Source organism: Falco naumanni, chromosome 5 (assembly GCF_017639655.2).
Source record: "Falco naumanni isolate bFalNau1 chromosome 5, bFalNau1.pat, whole genome shotgun sequence".
Classification (NCBI taxonomy): Eukaryota; Metazoa; Chordata; class Aves; order Falconiformes; family Falconidae; genus Falco; species Falco naumanni.
In genome coordinates this window covers 28790287-28807983 of record NC_054058.1, presented here as the reverse complement: position 1 = coordinate 28807983, position 17697 = coordinate 28790287, and the positions used below count along the sequence as shown (strand labels likewise).

The 17697-nt window shown below is 36.1% G+C and overlaps 1 protein-coding gene across 2 annotated transcripts in view; it reads right to left on the bottom strand.

Annotated features, from left to right (window-relative positions):
• Positions 1 to 384: 384 nt before the first annotated feature.
• The window catches only part of KDM7A (lysine demethylase 7A), a 72762-nt gene continuing 55449 nt past the window's right edge, over positions 385 to 17697 (bottom strand). Inside the window, exons 15-20 of one of the 2 annotated variants that reach the window (XM_040594198.1) lie at positions 15107 to 15204; positions 12656 to 12801; positions 12303 to 12511; positions 10098 to 10183; positions 8733 to 9006; positions 385 to 8047 (exon numbers count right to left, since the gene is read on the bottom strand). In XM_040594198.1, the coding sequence (XP_040450132.1) occupies positions 7953 to 8047; positions 8733 to 9006; positions 10098 to 10183; positions 12303 to 12511; positions 12656 to 12801; positions 15107 to 15204 (908 nt within the window). In that variant the 3' untranslated portion in view covers positions 385 to 7952. Of the gene's footprint in view, positions 8048 to 8732; positions 9007 to 10097; positions 10184 to 12302; positions 12512 to 12655; positions 12805 to 15106; positions 15205 to 17697 lie in introns of both variants that reach the window. The other variant, XM_040594197.1, reaches the window with a different exon arrangement.

Here is a 17697-nt window from a genome sequence, read left to right as displayed (position 1 = left end):
CAAAGATCTTTTGTAAAAAAGTAAAACCTCTGTCACTATAAATTAACAACTTAAGAATGAAGCACATGATTTAGTATTTTTTTCAAATTCATACCAGTCTGAAAAAGCCGCTTAGTTGAACCACATTTTCACAGCCCAAATTCTATTTCAGGAGATCAGAGTAGCAGTTTCTAGTTTTGTTGGCTTTTAGTTTTACTGAAACAAAGCGTCAGCTTGCATCTTTACACTTACCAGCAAAGTGTATGACTCAAGGGCAAATGTTTCTTCCAGATAAATACCACATTCTCCAAGTACGGGTGGGAACTTTACTCACACTCATTGCAGCAAATAAAACATTACTTACAGGAAATGAACTTTGGGGCAAAGCATCACAAACAAGCAGACTCTTTGTATACTGTTCTTTTAGTTGACTTACATGATCCAAAGTAGAGTATTTTTTCCAAGACCAAAGCAAATACAGCAGGAGCAGTACAGATAAATAGATCTATTAAGCCAAACACAATTCTTCAAAAATTTGCAGTACTTATTCTAAAGACTGAATATAATTGGCTTCAGAGAAATCAGACCTTAGTCTAGACAAAGCAAACTGTCCTATTAGCCGCCTGTTAGGTGGAATACTATGAGCTCTGGCAATGAGAGACTTTATTCACTGTCTTTATCACCCAGCTATTTCTTCTGCAGGTGAAGACTTTAGTCATTGACCACTGTAGAAACAAAGGCATTTCAAATTCCTGGCTGTATCAGAATGAGTAACAATAACATTCTGGTTTTACAGTTTCAGTCTTCATTCACTTTTGGCTTGAGACAGTTTACATTACTTACCAGCAGTAAAAGCGTAATTTCAAGGGCTCCCAGGAGAAATACTTCTATACAAAAAAAGTTTCTATAGAAACCAACACTCAGCATGATTGACTTCGTATTAATTCTACTACTTAGGTTTCCATCATCAATCCAAAGTTATATCTAAACAAAACAAACAAGAAAAGATTTGGTTGAATCTGTTAACTAATGAGCCACCACCACAATAGCTTCACAACTTAAGCAGGTCATGACAAGTCCTCAAGACAGAGAGTTGACCTTCACTAAATGGACACAAACCCAAGTTTGTAGGCACTTTACAAGGGGGTACTCTACCTCAAATACAGTAGAAGACTGTTGATTAAGAAAAAAAAAACAACCCAAACCAAAAAGAAACAAACAAACCCAACAACTTTAGTCTTCAGATACCAAGAATATCTTGCCCATTCCCTGACTTTAGAAATTCAATTCTTTTGTCTCAATTTGGTAGCCTTGAAATCTTCAAAATACATCTGTCCATTAGGGAAGAACAATCCTCCTCAAATAGGAAAGTAAGAAACCAGGAACTGACTTTTAATGGAAATATGGCTCCAGGTGCTCAAGGCTATCCAGTAGCATGTAAAGAAGCACTTTTGAGATATTTCACACATTTTCCAGTGTATTATCCTACCAATTATGCACCAAAAAGCAGTCACAGAGGAAAGCTCTGGAGCATAGCTTGCAAAACAAAAGGACAAATAGTAAAGGTGCTTATATAGGTTTTTATATGGGTATGAAACTTGTATTTGTGGCCCACTGAGGTGCCCTCAAGTCTATCGCTTTCTTTTAAGACCAAAACATTGGTATGAGCAAGTTCAGCGTGACAAACCCAGATGAGTGAGTCTGATGGAAATGCATAGGTTGTAGCATTGCTCTTCAATCACAGTGATCAAGACTTTTTCAAAATATGTGGTTGCTCTAATAGAAAAACAGCTCTTTCAGATCTTTGGCAAATCTTTGGCTAACCAAATTTAGAATTAGTTTTAATACATTAATTGAAAAGATGTAAAGGCATGTCAAAATACAGCAGGAACTGATTTCTGGACATATGAATATTTAATCTTTCCCCCTTGTACTTAAATAATTATTTTTCCTCGCTATTTCTTACTCCACTCAAAACTTGTTTTTGAAACAGCACAGAAGTTTCTGCCCCCAAAATCTACAACACTACCATGTTTTAAACTTCAGGCCACAGAACTTTTTTGTTGGGGCTTTTTAACTATTCCCATCTTATACTCAAGCAGTACATGGTTTCATGAGATCAGCATTCTTGGTTTTTGCCTGTAAAGCACCTGGCACAATGAAGTCCTGTCTCCGAACAGATCTCCTACTTATTACAGTCAACCATAAATTCTCTGTAAACTAAAAGCCAGGCTAAGTAGTAAACTTGAGCAGCTGCAGAGGATGCTCAAATCAAACACTTTTTGAGACCTGGTTCTTCCAATGCCACTGCTGTATCATTTATCTAAGATTCTCATAAAATGACCGTCAGTGGAACCTAAGGATCTGCCCATCACAGCACTGAGGCAGTTCAGTAGCGTGGACTACTATCTGCAGAAGAAAATGCATTACGTGAAGTTGGAGTGCAACACAGTAATGCTTCCATTACCCCCAAGTAGAGTACCCACATGCAAACTCTGTACTGCCATAGGGAGTTAAAACAGGGAACGCTGACAACTGTAAACTAGATGATGACATGCATTTAGAGAAATCAGAAAAGAAGTCATCCAGGATGTAAGCAAGTATGACAAAGTACATGGAAGCGTGAAAGAGAAAGCTCTTCTTCCAGAAACTGCATACACTTAAAGGAAAAATAAAGTAATTTAAAAAAAATAATCAAGATATGAGTCAGTCATCAGTAGCATGAGACAAACCTGAACAAAAACCAAGAACAAGAAAATACCATTTGACACCCTTCTTGCAGTTCTAGATCTGCTAATATGATCAATCACAAACACTTCCACCACCCTTTTATATCAGGATTCAAAACGAGTATTCACATGTTCACAAAATGCATTTAGTTGCCATAAAACATACTTGGATTGAAATGAGATTTGCACTTTGAAAAATAAAATAAAAAGTACAAGAATATTCCCTCTCACATTTCTCCAGAAAATGTCTTCTTTAAAATGCACAGAGATTGGACCTACAAAAGCATTTTTCTCCTCATGATATTCTGTACAGTTTTCTGTATTTACATGGGAACAAATGAGCATAAGCCTGGAGAAATTAAACACTTTAGAGTGCTAAAATCAAAACATAGGCAATACAATTTTTTAATTTCAGTATTTTAAAGTACAGAGTGGAAACTATGAATATCAAATACAAATTTAAACAAAACCACTTGTCCTCCCCTAGAATAATCAATGTGAACTACTTATAGAAACTTACAAATTTAAAGTAAAATCAAAACAAAATAAATACTGTACATACACTTTCCCTGCCTGCAGGCAAAAGAGGATGGGAAATACTGTTATGAATTGAAAAAAAAATGCTCTTAAAGCTGCAGCATCCCATTTCCCAGCCAAATACTTAACACAGTAGTGCGTTTCTGTAAAAAGGAAGACACACATACACCGACCCCTACTGAGCAGACAAGCTAATATTTTCAGAGACATTAGAAAGAAAGATAGAAATTAGACTATGAGTAGAAAAAGGAGAGGAAAAGACAAACGGGCCAGCAAAACATTACTACAAAACTAGTAAATATAGCCAAGAACTAGCCCCCCTTTTTTTTTTTTTTTTTTCAAATTCCATGTTTTTTTTTAAAAAAAAGATTCACCAAAGCATTGGCAGCAATAGACATTTCCCAGCAGAAGTGACAATACATATCAATATAATCTCTTAAAAGTGATCCCTTTCATTCCCTTCCCAAAGCATGAAACTCTTATGGCTTAATTTATATTAAAAGTAGAAAAAGTCTTTTTTTCCAAATAGAAATGCAGTCTATGAAGAACATGCATTTCCTTATCAGTGCTACTTATATTTCCCATCCACTGCATGATTTATCACTCACACGCTCCCACAAATAGGGTGCTTTTTGTTGGGGTGGGTTTTTTTTGTTGGGTTTTTATTTTTTGGAAAAATGGATGTTGCAGCTTTTAATCTTGTTTAACCGCAAATAGTAAGGCCCTTGGTTCCATTTATATTTCTTCTGTGAAAGAGTAGCTCTGGGCTCACTCAACCCCAGAGCTACAAACAGCTTTTAATGGAAGTATTACATGAATGAAACTCTGGAAAGACACTGATCTGGGGGTCATGGTGGGGGTCTGAAGGGATAGATGAACATGTGGAGCCTGAACAGGGCACTAGTTATAGGCCTGTAGTACCATGTCGTTCTAGCTTCGGTTCTGCTCAATCTCCACAATTCCCAAAAAGGGGGTAGAAAGATTCACACCAGCTCTGACTCCAAAACCCTGCAAAAATTTTCAACATTTACAGTTTAAAGGCCTTATGAATGAAGGTAGCTTTTGCCACATAGCAAAGCTGAAGCTTCTAAAATGTGATGACACTGTGCTCTTATCTCTCTACTAAAGATAATGCAAGCACTTCAACCACCAAAAAAACCAAAACCCCCAAATGGCCCATGTGATCAGAAAGCAACAATTTTAACTCAACATCTAACCCTTTCAAAATTGTCTTTAAGAATGGATTCATGTAGAGTATTATAGGTTGCATAGGTAATCTACCTCAGAGGTCAACAAAGGCTACCTTGTAGCCAGGGTTTATTAGCAAGTATAGTAGAAGAAGAAAAGGGAAAGTTGCTGGAAGAGTCTTTGATATAGTTTCTAGGTGGCCTTTCCATTTTCATGCTTGTTTCTTTTTTTTTTTCCAATTGCAGGAACGTGAGAACTTAGAGAATGGGAAAACCCCTACAATATTTCCTACTGTTCTGTGTAAAAAAAAAAAAAAAAAAATATTAAGTTTTATGCCAAATCCAAGTTCTCTGACTTTTCAAAAAAGATTATCCTTGAAAACGAGTTACCATAGCGGGCTTAATTCTCTTTGTTGTCCAGTCAGTGTTCCCTACTCCCTCCCTCTTCCACCCCAAGTGAAACAGCAAGAAAAAAAATAGGGCTTTTTCTCTCCACTACAACAACACAAGGTTCAGTCCATCTACAGAAAGATTGGTGCAGTAGTGTTTTCATCTAAATTTATCCCTACATACAAGTACACAAAACAAGTGAGGTCACTACATCCTCTTCATGAGCTACCAGGAGACTTCTTTTTTCTTCTTTTTTCCCCTTTTTTTTTCTTTTTTTTTTTCTTTTTTTTTTTAATACTGCTCATCATGGCTATTTCTTTTGTGTTACTTATTCTGAGGTGGAACATCAGAATTAACTTCTGCTGGAAGCATGGATATCTGAAGAAAATGGGAACGAACCTTGCCTGTTGACAGCCTGTGAAGAGACTATTACATAAATTCATGACAGTGGAGAGCCACTTTGAAAAAAAAGGTAGAAAATAGAGTAGAGAAAGAATAAAATCAAGAAGAAATAATATATATGGGTCCAGCCACATCTGTGTTCCAACTGTAACATACAGATAAATAATGCAGATGGTCAGAAAAGAGACTTTGTATAAGCCAGTTATGGGTACAAGAAAGCATACTCCATATTTTCAAATTCCTTACTCCAGATTCTATTCTGGCATACTTCTATTTCAGGTAAGTATTCTTAAAAAACTGCCTTTAAGGAGAGCGAGCTCATTCTTCATTCTGTTCTGAATCTGATTCCTGCCCTAAACTGAATTTTTCTTTTCTTAAAAATTATACAGCCAGCAAGAAGGAAACAGTTTGGTTCAATACGCTAAAGCTAAAACAGTTTCCAAAGCCTGCCAGGCATTAATCCATTTGCTCAAGCGTAAGCACAGAGAATATTTATATGGATATATAATTTTACCTAATATTGACAACACGGTTTATTTCTTTGACTTACTTTGGTGAGAACATATTAAAGACAGTTAAAACATTTTCTTTTAATTATTTCCACCTGGAAAACATAGCACCTGAGAACAGCAAGTACTCCTAGTGACTTTCAGCACCTGTAGAGTACCTCTTAGCTTATCTTCTGCTTCTTAGAAATCCTGTTACCTCCGTTCCCAATAGTCTAAACAAGGCTAATAGCTTGCAGTAAATTAAAAAAAACCCCAACAAATCAAAACAGACTGAAAACATACTTTTGTGAAACCACAATTAGAAAACAAAAAAAGGTTAAAAAAATTCACCCATAAGCACACACACAAAACTATAAAGTCAAGAAGTTACAGTTTTTAAGCTCCAGAGAAAGTAAAGACATGAAAGCTACCTGACTCACTTGCAATCGCATTATGTTTTGATGTTTCTCAGTTCAGAAACAGGATAACATAATGCTAAATAGCTCTGACCCTGCAACAATCAAAAACACTTGACATCAGAACTATTTCCATAAATTTGTAAAGGCATTCATCATCTAGCCTAGATAAAATAACTCTGCACAAATGTTCTAGAAAGTCCAACTGAGTTTGTTTTTAAACCACAACAAGAGAAAACAATTCCAGTATAGAATATGGAGGAAGGAAAGACTGGTATGGAAAGTTAAATCAATTCAATGACTTTGAGAACTATGCCTGAGTATTTTTACTCTTAGCAACCAAAAAATAAACCCCAAACAACCAACAATATTGTTGTCACCAGCATATTAATGTTTACATTTTGGCTGGACCCTACAAAATGCCCTTTTTCCAGAATCAAGTAAAAGTATTCCCCTTTCCGCCTTCATCCCCAGCCCCCAAAAGTTAAATATTTAATTTTATATTACAGAAAAATACAAATTTTAAATCAAAAGTATTTACAATAATTCAGAATTGGCATTTGCTATCAGCTCAGTATGAAGCCTGACACAAATGAGCATTCTGATACCAGTAAGCTACTTTAATGCTTATATATGCACCAGTTAAGACTTTTAATTGGCTGTTTCACCCAGCTTTGAAAGCAACACACATTCTCCTGCCTTCCTGACTCTTCAGTAAAATGTGTTTAAAGTACAATAATAATATTTTAATGCTTCTTCCATGCTACATTAAGTAGTACGCCAAATCTTAAGACTGCAATGTATATCTTATGAGTTACTTCAGAGTAATTATTCTGAAGAAACATTTATCTTAACTGATGTCCCCGTTCCTCCAAAAAGATACGTTTGCCCCCTTTGTACCAACTCTTAAGTAACCTGTACAAATACAATTTCAGGGAGTCTTTTTACAGAAGAAAATCATCACAGACAGATCATCAGAAGGAAAAGTATGCACTCCAATTTGGAGGAAAGGGGTGCAGTTTAAAACAAGTTAGCTACTGGACTGACATAAGAAGATTCTTTTGTCTTTAAGAGTCTCTTCTAGTTCATCAAATAAATAAATCTGTATTAAAGAGGACAGGTCAAAAAATAATCGAGCTGGCAGAGAATATGCAACTTGCAAGTCAACAGAAGCCCAGCCAACAGCTTACAAAAAGCAGGGAAAAAAAATAAGATTCCATATGCCTTAATTTAAAAAATAATTAATAATGCATCTCACCCCTATGTAAGACTATAACCTGAATACCAAATTTAGGAGTCCAGACTAATCACAATTAATGTGGCTCTCCACTGCACCAAACATACATTATCAAAACAATTAAAAACTTTCACATTCTTAAATCTAAATTAATAACTCACAAAAAAAGCCTTCCAAATAAATAGGTTTCTTAAATGAATTTAAAAGTTGTCAAAATCTATCAGAAATAAATTATTGATAAACCACCTTCATCATCTTCCCCTCATTAATTAGGTCAGAAACTACCAGCAACAAATGATATTCAAGCCCTGACGAGAGACTGTTTCTCACAGTCCATGTCTCTCTGAAGATTTCCCCATTCCCATATGGTTATTGCTGAGCAGGTGTGGCACAGTGAAAATGCAGCATTGGGTTGGTTTTTTTTTTTGTTGGTTTTTTTTTTTTTCCTCGTTTTTGTTCATCAGGCAGTGTTTTATATGGTACATGCAAGTCTGCTTCAAGCAGAGGAATAACAGCAGCTCCAGGCTCTGTTGACCTCAATACTGGTCTGTGTAGGAAAGACAGCAGTAGTAGAAGTAGCAGCTACATTAAACAAAGAAGCGTGCATGGCCATTTCGGTTCAGCTTCAAGATCTTCCCAAGGCGCTGCTTAGCAGTTGCCATTCCTTTCTTTGGACGTTTGCCTGAAAAATGAAATCAAGTACTTCAATCAAGAATTTCAGAACAAATTTTTATCACTATAGAACAAAGATGAAACCTGGTTTTCAAGCTGAAGTGGGCAAAATTTTCACCCTAATCAGCTCAAAAAAAGTGCCAACAAATGGGGAATCAGAATTGTCAAAATCCAAGGATTGTTTTCTATAAACTCTGGCCAGCATTACCATAAATAAAGTGATTCCATTATTTACAAATGTTTGCAGTCTAGGGAAAGGCAGTGGGTGTGGTAGGGGAGAGCCTAAATTGAGCTTCCTGAATTTTGCTCAAGTTATTCCCTCTAGTAAATTATAGAAAACACACTAGAAATTAAAAACGGAACAAGTATGGTCATCAGACTATTTTTTGAAGTGTTACAGATTTTAAACCTTCACTTTGATAAACAAAACTGATTCAGGCCGGTGTTTCAGACTACAGTTGTGGTTCTGTTCCCTGTAATAAATGCAAAACAGACATATATGCAGAGGTGCAACAGTAACTACGAAAGTTTCACCTGGCCAAACATCCAGTTAGATTTCTCTCAATTCCACCTCCACACATTCTGAGCCAAAACTTGTGTGTCCACAGGATGCCCATTTTATGTTTTCACTCAAGGTCTAAGCCTGTCCTTTTTTAAGTTTCTGTATCTAGCAAGAGGACAGAGATAAACATTACCTTTTGTCGCCTGGTTGCTGATAGGGGGTGGATTTGATGCTGGCCTCTTTGTTGGATGAAGTGGTACAGACAAGGATGTTTCACCATAGGGCCTATCAGGGCTAAGGCTGCCGTCACTCAGCCGACATTCTCCTTGAATTAGATTGGAGTCTCGAGTGTACTTGCCATGCTGAAAACTCAAGCTGTTGTGGATTATACTTCTGTTTTCCTGAACCTTATGATTGGCTTCTGATGCACACTCTTTCTTGATATATTTTTGAGTTTTACTGGTATCCTAGTATGGAAATGAGGAGAAGAAAAAACGTGGAAGTTAATACCTTCTGGCTACAACTTCACTCGAGTTTTTCTAATTATACTACCATATCTTTGAAAAAGATACTGCAGTTCCACCAGTGTCTGACCACTTAATGATTCCATCATTTCTTTTAATACAGATACCTCTTAAAAATAAGATATGCTATAGTATCTCTATGCAAGCTTTTCCATATGCACTTAAGGGCAATGCCACAGATTAATTACACGTACTAGTGTATTCAATTTTTCTACTTTTTGGGTTTAGTTTTAAGTGATCAAAACAAATACAATTGCTCTTGATTAAACTAGCCATTACAGCAAACTATACCATAAACATTGATTAACTACCTGAAAACAAATCGCCTATTAATATTCAGCTGGTGAGAGAACAAATGCTAAACTGGGAATTACAAACTAAGAAGTATCATGTAGTTAGATATTCTTACCAAAAAAAATCCAAAACCACTTCAAAGCATGCAGTTAAAATACAGCTATTAAATAGCTCTTTTCTAATACTTCAAATATAGATAAGTTTAGAAATACTGAAAAAGTTCAGTGTAAGACACACAACCTTTCATTTATATATTCCTTGCTGGATTCCACCTGGACATCAGAAAGCAAAAATATTCCTACCTGCTCACTGTTGAAAGGTTGTATCAGTTTGGCAGTGCCAATTTCCTAAGCAAGTATCTTTACTAGAAATACTATCAACAGGTTCCACTTGTTCTGAAGCTCTGGTTGGGAATAACAATGAATAAATAATAGAGTGCTTCCCCAGTTCAACTGAATGTAAATTCACACTTTTTTATAAAGTATTTTTTTTATTTTTCAAGATACTGCCCTGAGCTTCTTAATACTAGCTACTATGACAGAAAAGAGTTTGAAAGGAAAACTCAAAACAACAACAATGAAGATAAGCATGATAAAAATATATATTCAGCCACCAGAACCAGAAGTATCTATTATTAGATATGCAGAGTGTCCACCTGTCCACCATGCTTGCTGACTTAAAATTTCATTATCTCTTTTTCCTACAAAAATGTGTTCAAAATGTTTAAAGTATTGCTTTACCTGAGGGGTAATCCTCGAAGCTTCATTCAGGTGTCTAGTCCATGCTGAAGTCCCCAAGTCTCCTTCTTCTTCCTTCATGGACCTACCTAAAGAGAAGTTCAACAAGCTTGAATTTATATTTCTAGTTATTGATTTTCAAAGTTAATTATGCATTTGAACGATTTTAAAATTAAAACAAGAAAGAAAGGAAAAATGCAATGGAAAATATTTCCTAGATACAAAAAAAAGTTGTCAGAGCTTCTTGGTTCTACACACTAAATTGGGAAAACAATCCCACAGTACAAACACACCTAAATAAAGATCCATACACCACAGTAAGGTGGTCAGACAAATATAACCATTCAAATTTGAAAGTACTGACGTTGAAGACAGCTTACTTTCTTTGTTAAGCTACAGTCTTCTACCATAGCTTTGTATCTGAGGAGTTCATACTAAGATAGACATTTAATTTTCAAGTATTATTGACTGTATTGTTTCTAAGCACTGGTGTGTTATTCAGGTATAACATATGGAAGACCTATGCTGACAGGCTTATAGAATAAGCATCCACGTTGAAAACACATTTACAATACAGTTAACCTGTAAAATTAAGAGTATCCTAAGACACCAATTCAATTCAAATTTGGAGACACTGAAAGGTTTTGCAAAACCTGCTAGCTAAGAAGCACAGTGTCAACTTCTTCACCCCTGGAGGCTGACACATGTACCGAGTCTGGCCAGAACAGAATTTTTCCCTAACAGTCCATATGGTGCTATATTTTAGATTTGTGGCTAAAGCAGTGTTGATGACACACCAGAGTTTTGGCTGTTGCTATACAGTGCTTGCACAGCTTTCTCTTTTCCCACTTTGCCCCTAGCAGTAAGTAGTCTAGGGGTAGGCAAGAGATTGCAGGTAAGCAGGACAGCTGACCTGAACTGGCCAAAGGGATATTCCATACCATATACTGTCATGCTTGGCAATAAAAACTGAGGTTGAGGAAGAGGCTCAGGGAAAGGCAGTCTTCCAAGGCAGTCATTGCTCAGACTGGCTGGGCCTCAGTCTGCTTGCAGAAGGTGGTTAAGTGACTGCCTTTGCACCATTTTTTTCTTTTCCTCTTTCCTTCACTTACTAAACTGTCTTTATGTCAACCCATGTATCTTCTTGAGCTTTTGCTCTTTCTCATCTCTCTCCCATCCCACAGGGTAGGAGGAGAGAACAAGAGGCCATGTGGGTGCTTAGCTGCTGGCCCGAGTCAAACCAACACAATTTAGAGAACTGGATATTACGTTTTTCATAAAGTTACAAAGATAGAAAGGCACTGTATGTATCTCTGTAGTCTGCTGGTTAGGGGGTTTTGGTGGCGGTGGTGGTTTTATTTATCTGTTTGGCTGGTGGCTTTTAAAGACATACAGCTTCAATTACCAGAACACATCCATGTTGTGGGAATTTCCTGGATTCCCATTATCCATTTAAAGAAAAATCAACATACTATTACTTCTTTGAATTAGCACCCTATTTGTTGATGGAGTTCCATTTGTTTCACATCATCAAAGCTATAATCCTCTTCCATTTCCTTCTCAAGCAAAGAATTTTCAAACATAATGACTCTCCATTCTAAGAAGTGGTTTTGATTCCTTTGAGAGGATTAGCGTTAAATGTTCTGCTGTCATTCCCAGAACACATTGAACAGATGTCTATTTTCCACAGACAGCAAAATGCCACTGAAAAAAAATTACCTCTGAATTCTCCTCTTCAAGATTAGAATCTCCTTTAATGCACTGCCTTCATAGCAGAATTTCAGGAGTAAAGCCAAATATGCCTTCCAAAGACACATGAAAAATCACCAAGCAGATTCCTATGGATATCTAACACACATGCCATGAAAGCTGCAACCATGAAGGTTCTGTCAATCTTTTCTGAAGAAGATTACTTTCAATAAAGAGACTACGCTTTCAATCTAGCCATAACTTTGCCACTCTTGTCAGGATGCCACAAAACTTTTAGACGGCAGTATTTAAAAGATGTATTCTGATGACATTTCAAGCGAAGTTTGTTCCAGTTTTCAGAAGCAACAGTTACTTTTTATAGAAAAAAAAACCAACAAACCACAAACCCGAAGAATACACCTTCTCAAATGTCAAATCTAAAAATGTAACTTTAAGTGTTTATTCTGAGCAGTTTGTCCACGAGCAGGGAGTAGAAGTGTCATTAGTTCAGATACCTACCACATTCTACTGTTTTGTGGCTCTGAGATGGCTGTCTGTCTTTATGCCGACTCCTGGGGTAGCTTCTGTGTTCCTGAAGAGAGGTTCTTTTATCTGTGCAGTCTGTGCTTTGAGTATGACCTGGTAAACATGTAGTATAGTGCAATCCTGCCATAGAAAGCATGCCCTGAATAGCTTCTTCTTCTGTACTTGTCGAGGTAGGACATTCCCTAGAAAAATAAAGGGGTATTAAGCAGTTTAAAACAGAACCCTAAATTTCTCTGAAGAAATTATTTTGACACTGTTACAAAGCATAAACGTAAATATGTGCAAAAAGGTTTAAGTTTATAAACAAATGCCCGCTATGTGCTTACTTTTTACTGGGAGTTTCATTTCTGGATGGCTTCTGGGTATTTTGACAAAAGTCTCTCATGACCTTAGAGTCCTCTTTGAAATTGGATGTTACTTCCTGTTTCTCTTCATCACCTGAGCTTTCCGACTCCTCTGTGGAGGAATCCTTCTGCTGAAACAAGACAAAGAAGCATGCAGAATGGTCACCACACCTTCTAAATAGAGATGCTACCTTAATTCATGCTACGTAAAAAATTCAGAAGCATCCAGGTCCAACTTATATATATGTGTGTGTATACATATAGTATTCATAATGAGGTTAATGTGAATATAGCATCTGAGATGCTACACATCCAAATTTTGTAACATTGATGAGTACATGCTCCAGTAATACAGAAAGAGTATCTCAGAAATGCATTTTCCTACAGAAAACATTACACACATTAAACCATGCACAAATCATTGTATTATCTTTAATGACAGCACTGATTAATCTGATCTTTAATATTCAAAGTAAAGTGGGAAAAAATGGAAGTATGGTTCCAAGCAGCTGCCAGAATTGATGCTTATTACAAATAAGGGGACACATCCTGCCCAAGGAACTGTTTCTGGTTCTTGCTCTCACGAAAGGTAACTTTTAGCAGCAGCATCTCTCTGGTGACAGAAGCTCTCAGGTAAATCCAGAACACAGCAGGAACACAAACACAACAGCTGTTGCCTCTCTTACAGTGGCACAGCCTCATTTCATCAATGAAAGGGCTTTTCAGCTCCTGCTGAGATTACAGCTTGTATGGGCAAGAGTTTCTCAAAGGTGGAGCAACCGTACATGACTCAATATATCTTTACATTAAGCAAGAGCTACAATAGGCATGTTCCATCTTGGTAATTCAGACTAATCTATTTTCAACAAGCACAGAGAACACAATTTTTTTTTTTTTCAAGTCAAGGAATACACATGACATTCAATAAAGTGTTGAAAGTGGAAGATCAGAACATGGAGGAATCATAATCCTTCAAGACTGATACCTCTATCCCTATTCACCAAAAATGGAACTGGAATGAAGTGCATTGTATCACTAAGGGATATTCTTATACAATAGCTTCATTCACAAGAGCAGCTTGTTAATCTTTGACACTTGGAAAGTGACACAAATGGCAATTAAATTATTACGGTGACTCAATGTTAGTAATAAAGCTATTATCTTGTTTTGTTAAGATCTTCAGTGCAATATAAAAACATAAAAAGGATTTACAGGAGCTACTGAGAGAGTTCATTTTGGATATATCATTACAAAAGACAAATTTAAACATGCAGAAAAAAACTCTATTAGATACGATTATAAATAAAGAAGTACAAGAAAATAGCAGGACCTAAGAGAGTAAATAGCATTAATATAAAACATTTCACTCAATGACAAAGTCATCCAAAATTTGCAATATTTCTCCTGTGAAAAATTAAATACATGACTACTGAATAACTACTAATTCTATGTGTTAAAAAAGGAAACCTGCTGAGCCAAATTTGCTGACAATGAAGTTGAGGAAACCAGAAGAAACCACATCATGAAGGTTCCTATCACCTACTCCAACATCTAGAAAAGGTAATGATGGAAGACAAGAAATATTAAAAATAGATCTTGACCACCATGGAAAAAGTCAGAATTTGAAGACTTCTGGTAAAATCTTAAAATAGGCTGATGATTGGAAGAAAGACCAAAACATTACCTTCCCAGAAGCACAAAATAAAAATCTGAGGTAATCACTCCACCCTACTAGCATTTTACCGCTATTCAAATAAAATTGAAATTAGTAAGTCAGAGCAACATTTTTCAAGGGAAAAAAATTATAAAAATATTTGTATACAAATATGCAAATTTCTAAATATTAAAAATTGTACTAAAATATGTTTGTAAATGTACATATGTGTGTGTGCATTTATATTTCATTTAGCTGTAAAGACATCACTACAATCTAGATCTCAAATGGAAGATTCCCATTTATTTCAAATAGTCTAAAACACCAATAGGATTTAGCCACTTGAGCTGATTAAAAAAACTGAAGGCCTATAATATTGTTTCAATTTAACCATGCTTCAGAATGAAACTGTGTGGTAGATATTCGTAATTCTAATGATGAAATTTAGACTTGTTATAGAAGAAATGAACAACGCAACTGGGATCTAACTTTTCTCACTTTGCCTGTTCCACAGCAGTGCTCATCCTCTAGCAGCCCCACTTTAATGACAAAGATGATCATAAAATTTGGCTCAAGATAGCATTATCTTGTCATTCTACTCAACACTAGAATACATTAAGAATGAGGCAGAACTGTCCATCTAAGATACTAACTTGGACAAGAAATAAATACTTTGTTAGTGCTCTTTTAACGCAAACTTTGACCAGATAAACTAGAAGTGAGTGAGCAAAGTTATATTTAATGGCCCTGTTTACTTCTGTGACTTTCTCTAGCTATACCTGTGTAGTGCAATCAGGCTCAGATTCTTCTGAATCAGAAATATCAGAGTACTCTGAGGATCCATTCCTGAGTTCTGATTTCACACTTTCAAAGAACACTGCAGAGAGAAAAATTAAAATATAAGACCCAACATTTATTACATACAATGTTTAACAGTTAATCCAGAAGTAAAGAACAAGAAACACACACTTAGTTTTTAACTGTCTGTAAAGAAAAGCACATCCAACACACTGATCTGGTTCACAAGTAAAGCCTGCTTAAAACTAGTGAGTTGCCTAATGTTGACGAATAGACTCCTCAAGCGACTGACTGGATGAAGCCAAAGGAAGAGACATCAGGTGAAACAGGAGCATATACTTTTTCTCTACTACAAAGCACATACTCCACATAACAATTTATGCTTTTGTATACAGGCCCGAGTCAGAGAAGTGGCCCTTAGAAAAAGTTAATTGGAAGTAATCTTCAGTGTTACTTTGTCTTAAGACTCTTTGAGCTTAGAAATTCCTTTTTAAAAATAAAAACAGTTACAAAGAAATAGTAAACATGCAAGTCAGAGGACATTAAGTGATTTAAAGGTTAACGAAAAGATCATTGTGTTACTTGCAAATTTACTTTTACATCACAATTACTGGCATATTCTGCCCATTCTGTGCTACTACAAAGCTGCCACTCAAGGTTAAAATGCAGACCTGTTAAAGAAGATTCAAGTATTACTGTGATGATACCCAATATAGTTGCATTGGTTTTCATCACAGAAAGACCTGAAAGGAAGAGAAGAAATACCATGCTTTTTGCTAGTACTAAGATAAAGTACTAATCAGAAAATAAGGTGTCAAAATAAGACATCAGAAACACTGGCATATGACAAAGCAATCAATCAAATCAGCCACTTAGTCCACATGGTTTACTTTTTTAAGTGCAGAAAAAACTCAAACATGAAGTAGCTGAGCAGCTCTCAGAAGCATGTACTCTTAAAAGACACTGTATGTCCCAGACAACCATGACTAGGCAACACATGTGTAAGTGTTTGGAATCCAAGGCTCAAGATCAGTGGGTTGTATGTGCAGCTGTGTCAAGGCTGCTGGCAGAAACCTTAATTAAGTATAAATTTGTGGAAGACTGTAATATACAGTTTAACTAGCAGAAATTTATTGGAGAAAACCCAAATAGAATAAAAAAAAAATTAGGAATGTGTGTCCAAAAAGGTAGTGGATAAAGAAAGTAACATAAGTTCTTCAAGTTTTCAAGTACTTATGGTTTCAATATAAAACTACGCTGAAAGCAAACCAACATTTTAACTGTACTTCTCTTCATTCCAGAGCTAGTTTCTGATCTGCGTTGTTTTGTTTCAGCACAGTTTTATATGAAACTAGATAAACTGAATGCAATTCTTCATAATTCATTCATTATGCAAGCATAAAAGATGTACCTGTAACCCCATATACACTGCAATGCCGGTAGGATTTTGTTCCTATTGTAGACTGTGGCAAAGGTCACAGATAGGCATCAGATATATTCCAAGGGATATTATTAATTTCTAAACACTACATAAGCAGTAATTGTTTTTAGAGTCAGACACAAGCTAAGAATGAAACCAGTTATCAGAAAGTGAGTAAAGTGAACATCTGGGACCAAAATCTAGAGAAGACTAATTAAACTTAAGCTAGTATTAGAACGAGCTGTGAGGACTATTGAAACACAGTAAATGAGCAACACCACTGTATATGAAGTTAAGCTAAGTAATGCTGAACATATGACAATAGAGTGAATATTCTAAATTACTGTAGCTGAAAAAAACCCAAGGGATTTCTGTTGATATCTCAAGCCTTTGGCTCATTTCAAAAAGGCAAACAAGATTCTAGGATAAGCAACAGCATGCACAATACAGAAAATAATACCGTATGTAGCTCAAATGAATTTTTCTTTGGACTACTGCCTTTCTCAAGAAAAGTTATGGCTCCACACACGTCCAGAGACTGGGAGGAATACTCCAGAAATTGGGCAAATGAAAACAGTTGTTACCAGTAAGATCAGGCTAAGCTACCGTGATTTCAAAAAAAATATCTTAAATCACCTTCCCCTTCATCCACACAAAGTATCTTGCTCTAATAAGCACAGCACATGATCTTTGTCTCTCTGGTAACACCGGGTCACCATTTAGAACCAGGATCTTGGCATGACACACAAAGCTATACAGAGCTTGATCTGTTAAAAGGCATCTCTCTGTGGACATTGCCTCTTGGCCTAAATCCCAGTAAGAACAATGGCAGGTGGTAGCTGTTACAGAGACAGGTAGTTTCTTCTATGGAATTCTTGGAAGAAGAGTATCTTCCCTCTCTGTCTCTTTTTCTCTCTGTAGTCCTTCAGTTAAAGAAAAATAACCAAATGAAGGTGATCTTTAACATGGAAGTTTGAAGACTCTTACTATTCAACTAAAAATATCAGCGATAGTCCCGAGTACTCAATTTCTGGAAGAAGAATCTCAATGTTCATTACTAGTTCTAAGTATGTTTCCTACATTTAGATACACATTGCCATATTCACTCTGTATCAAATAAGAGCAACAACTTTGAAGAAAACCTACCATTTC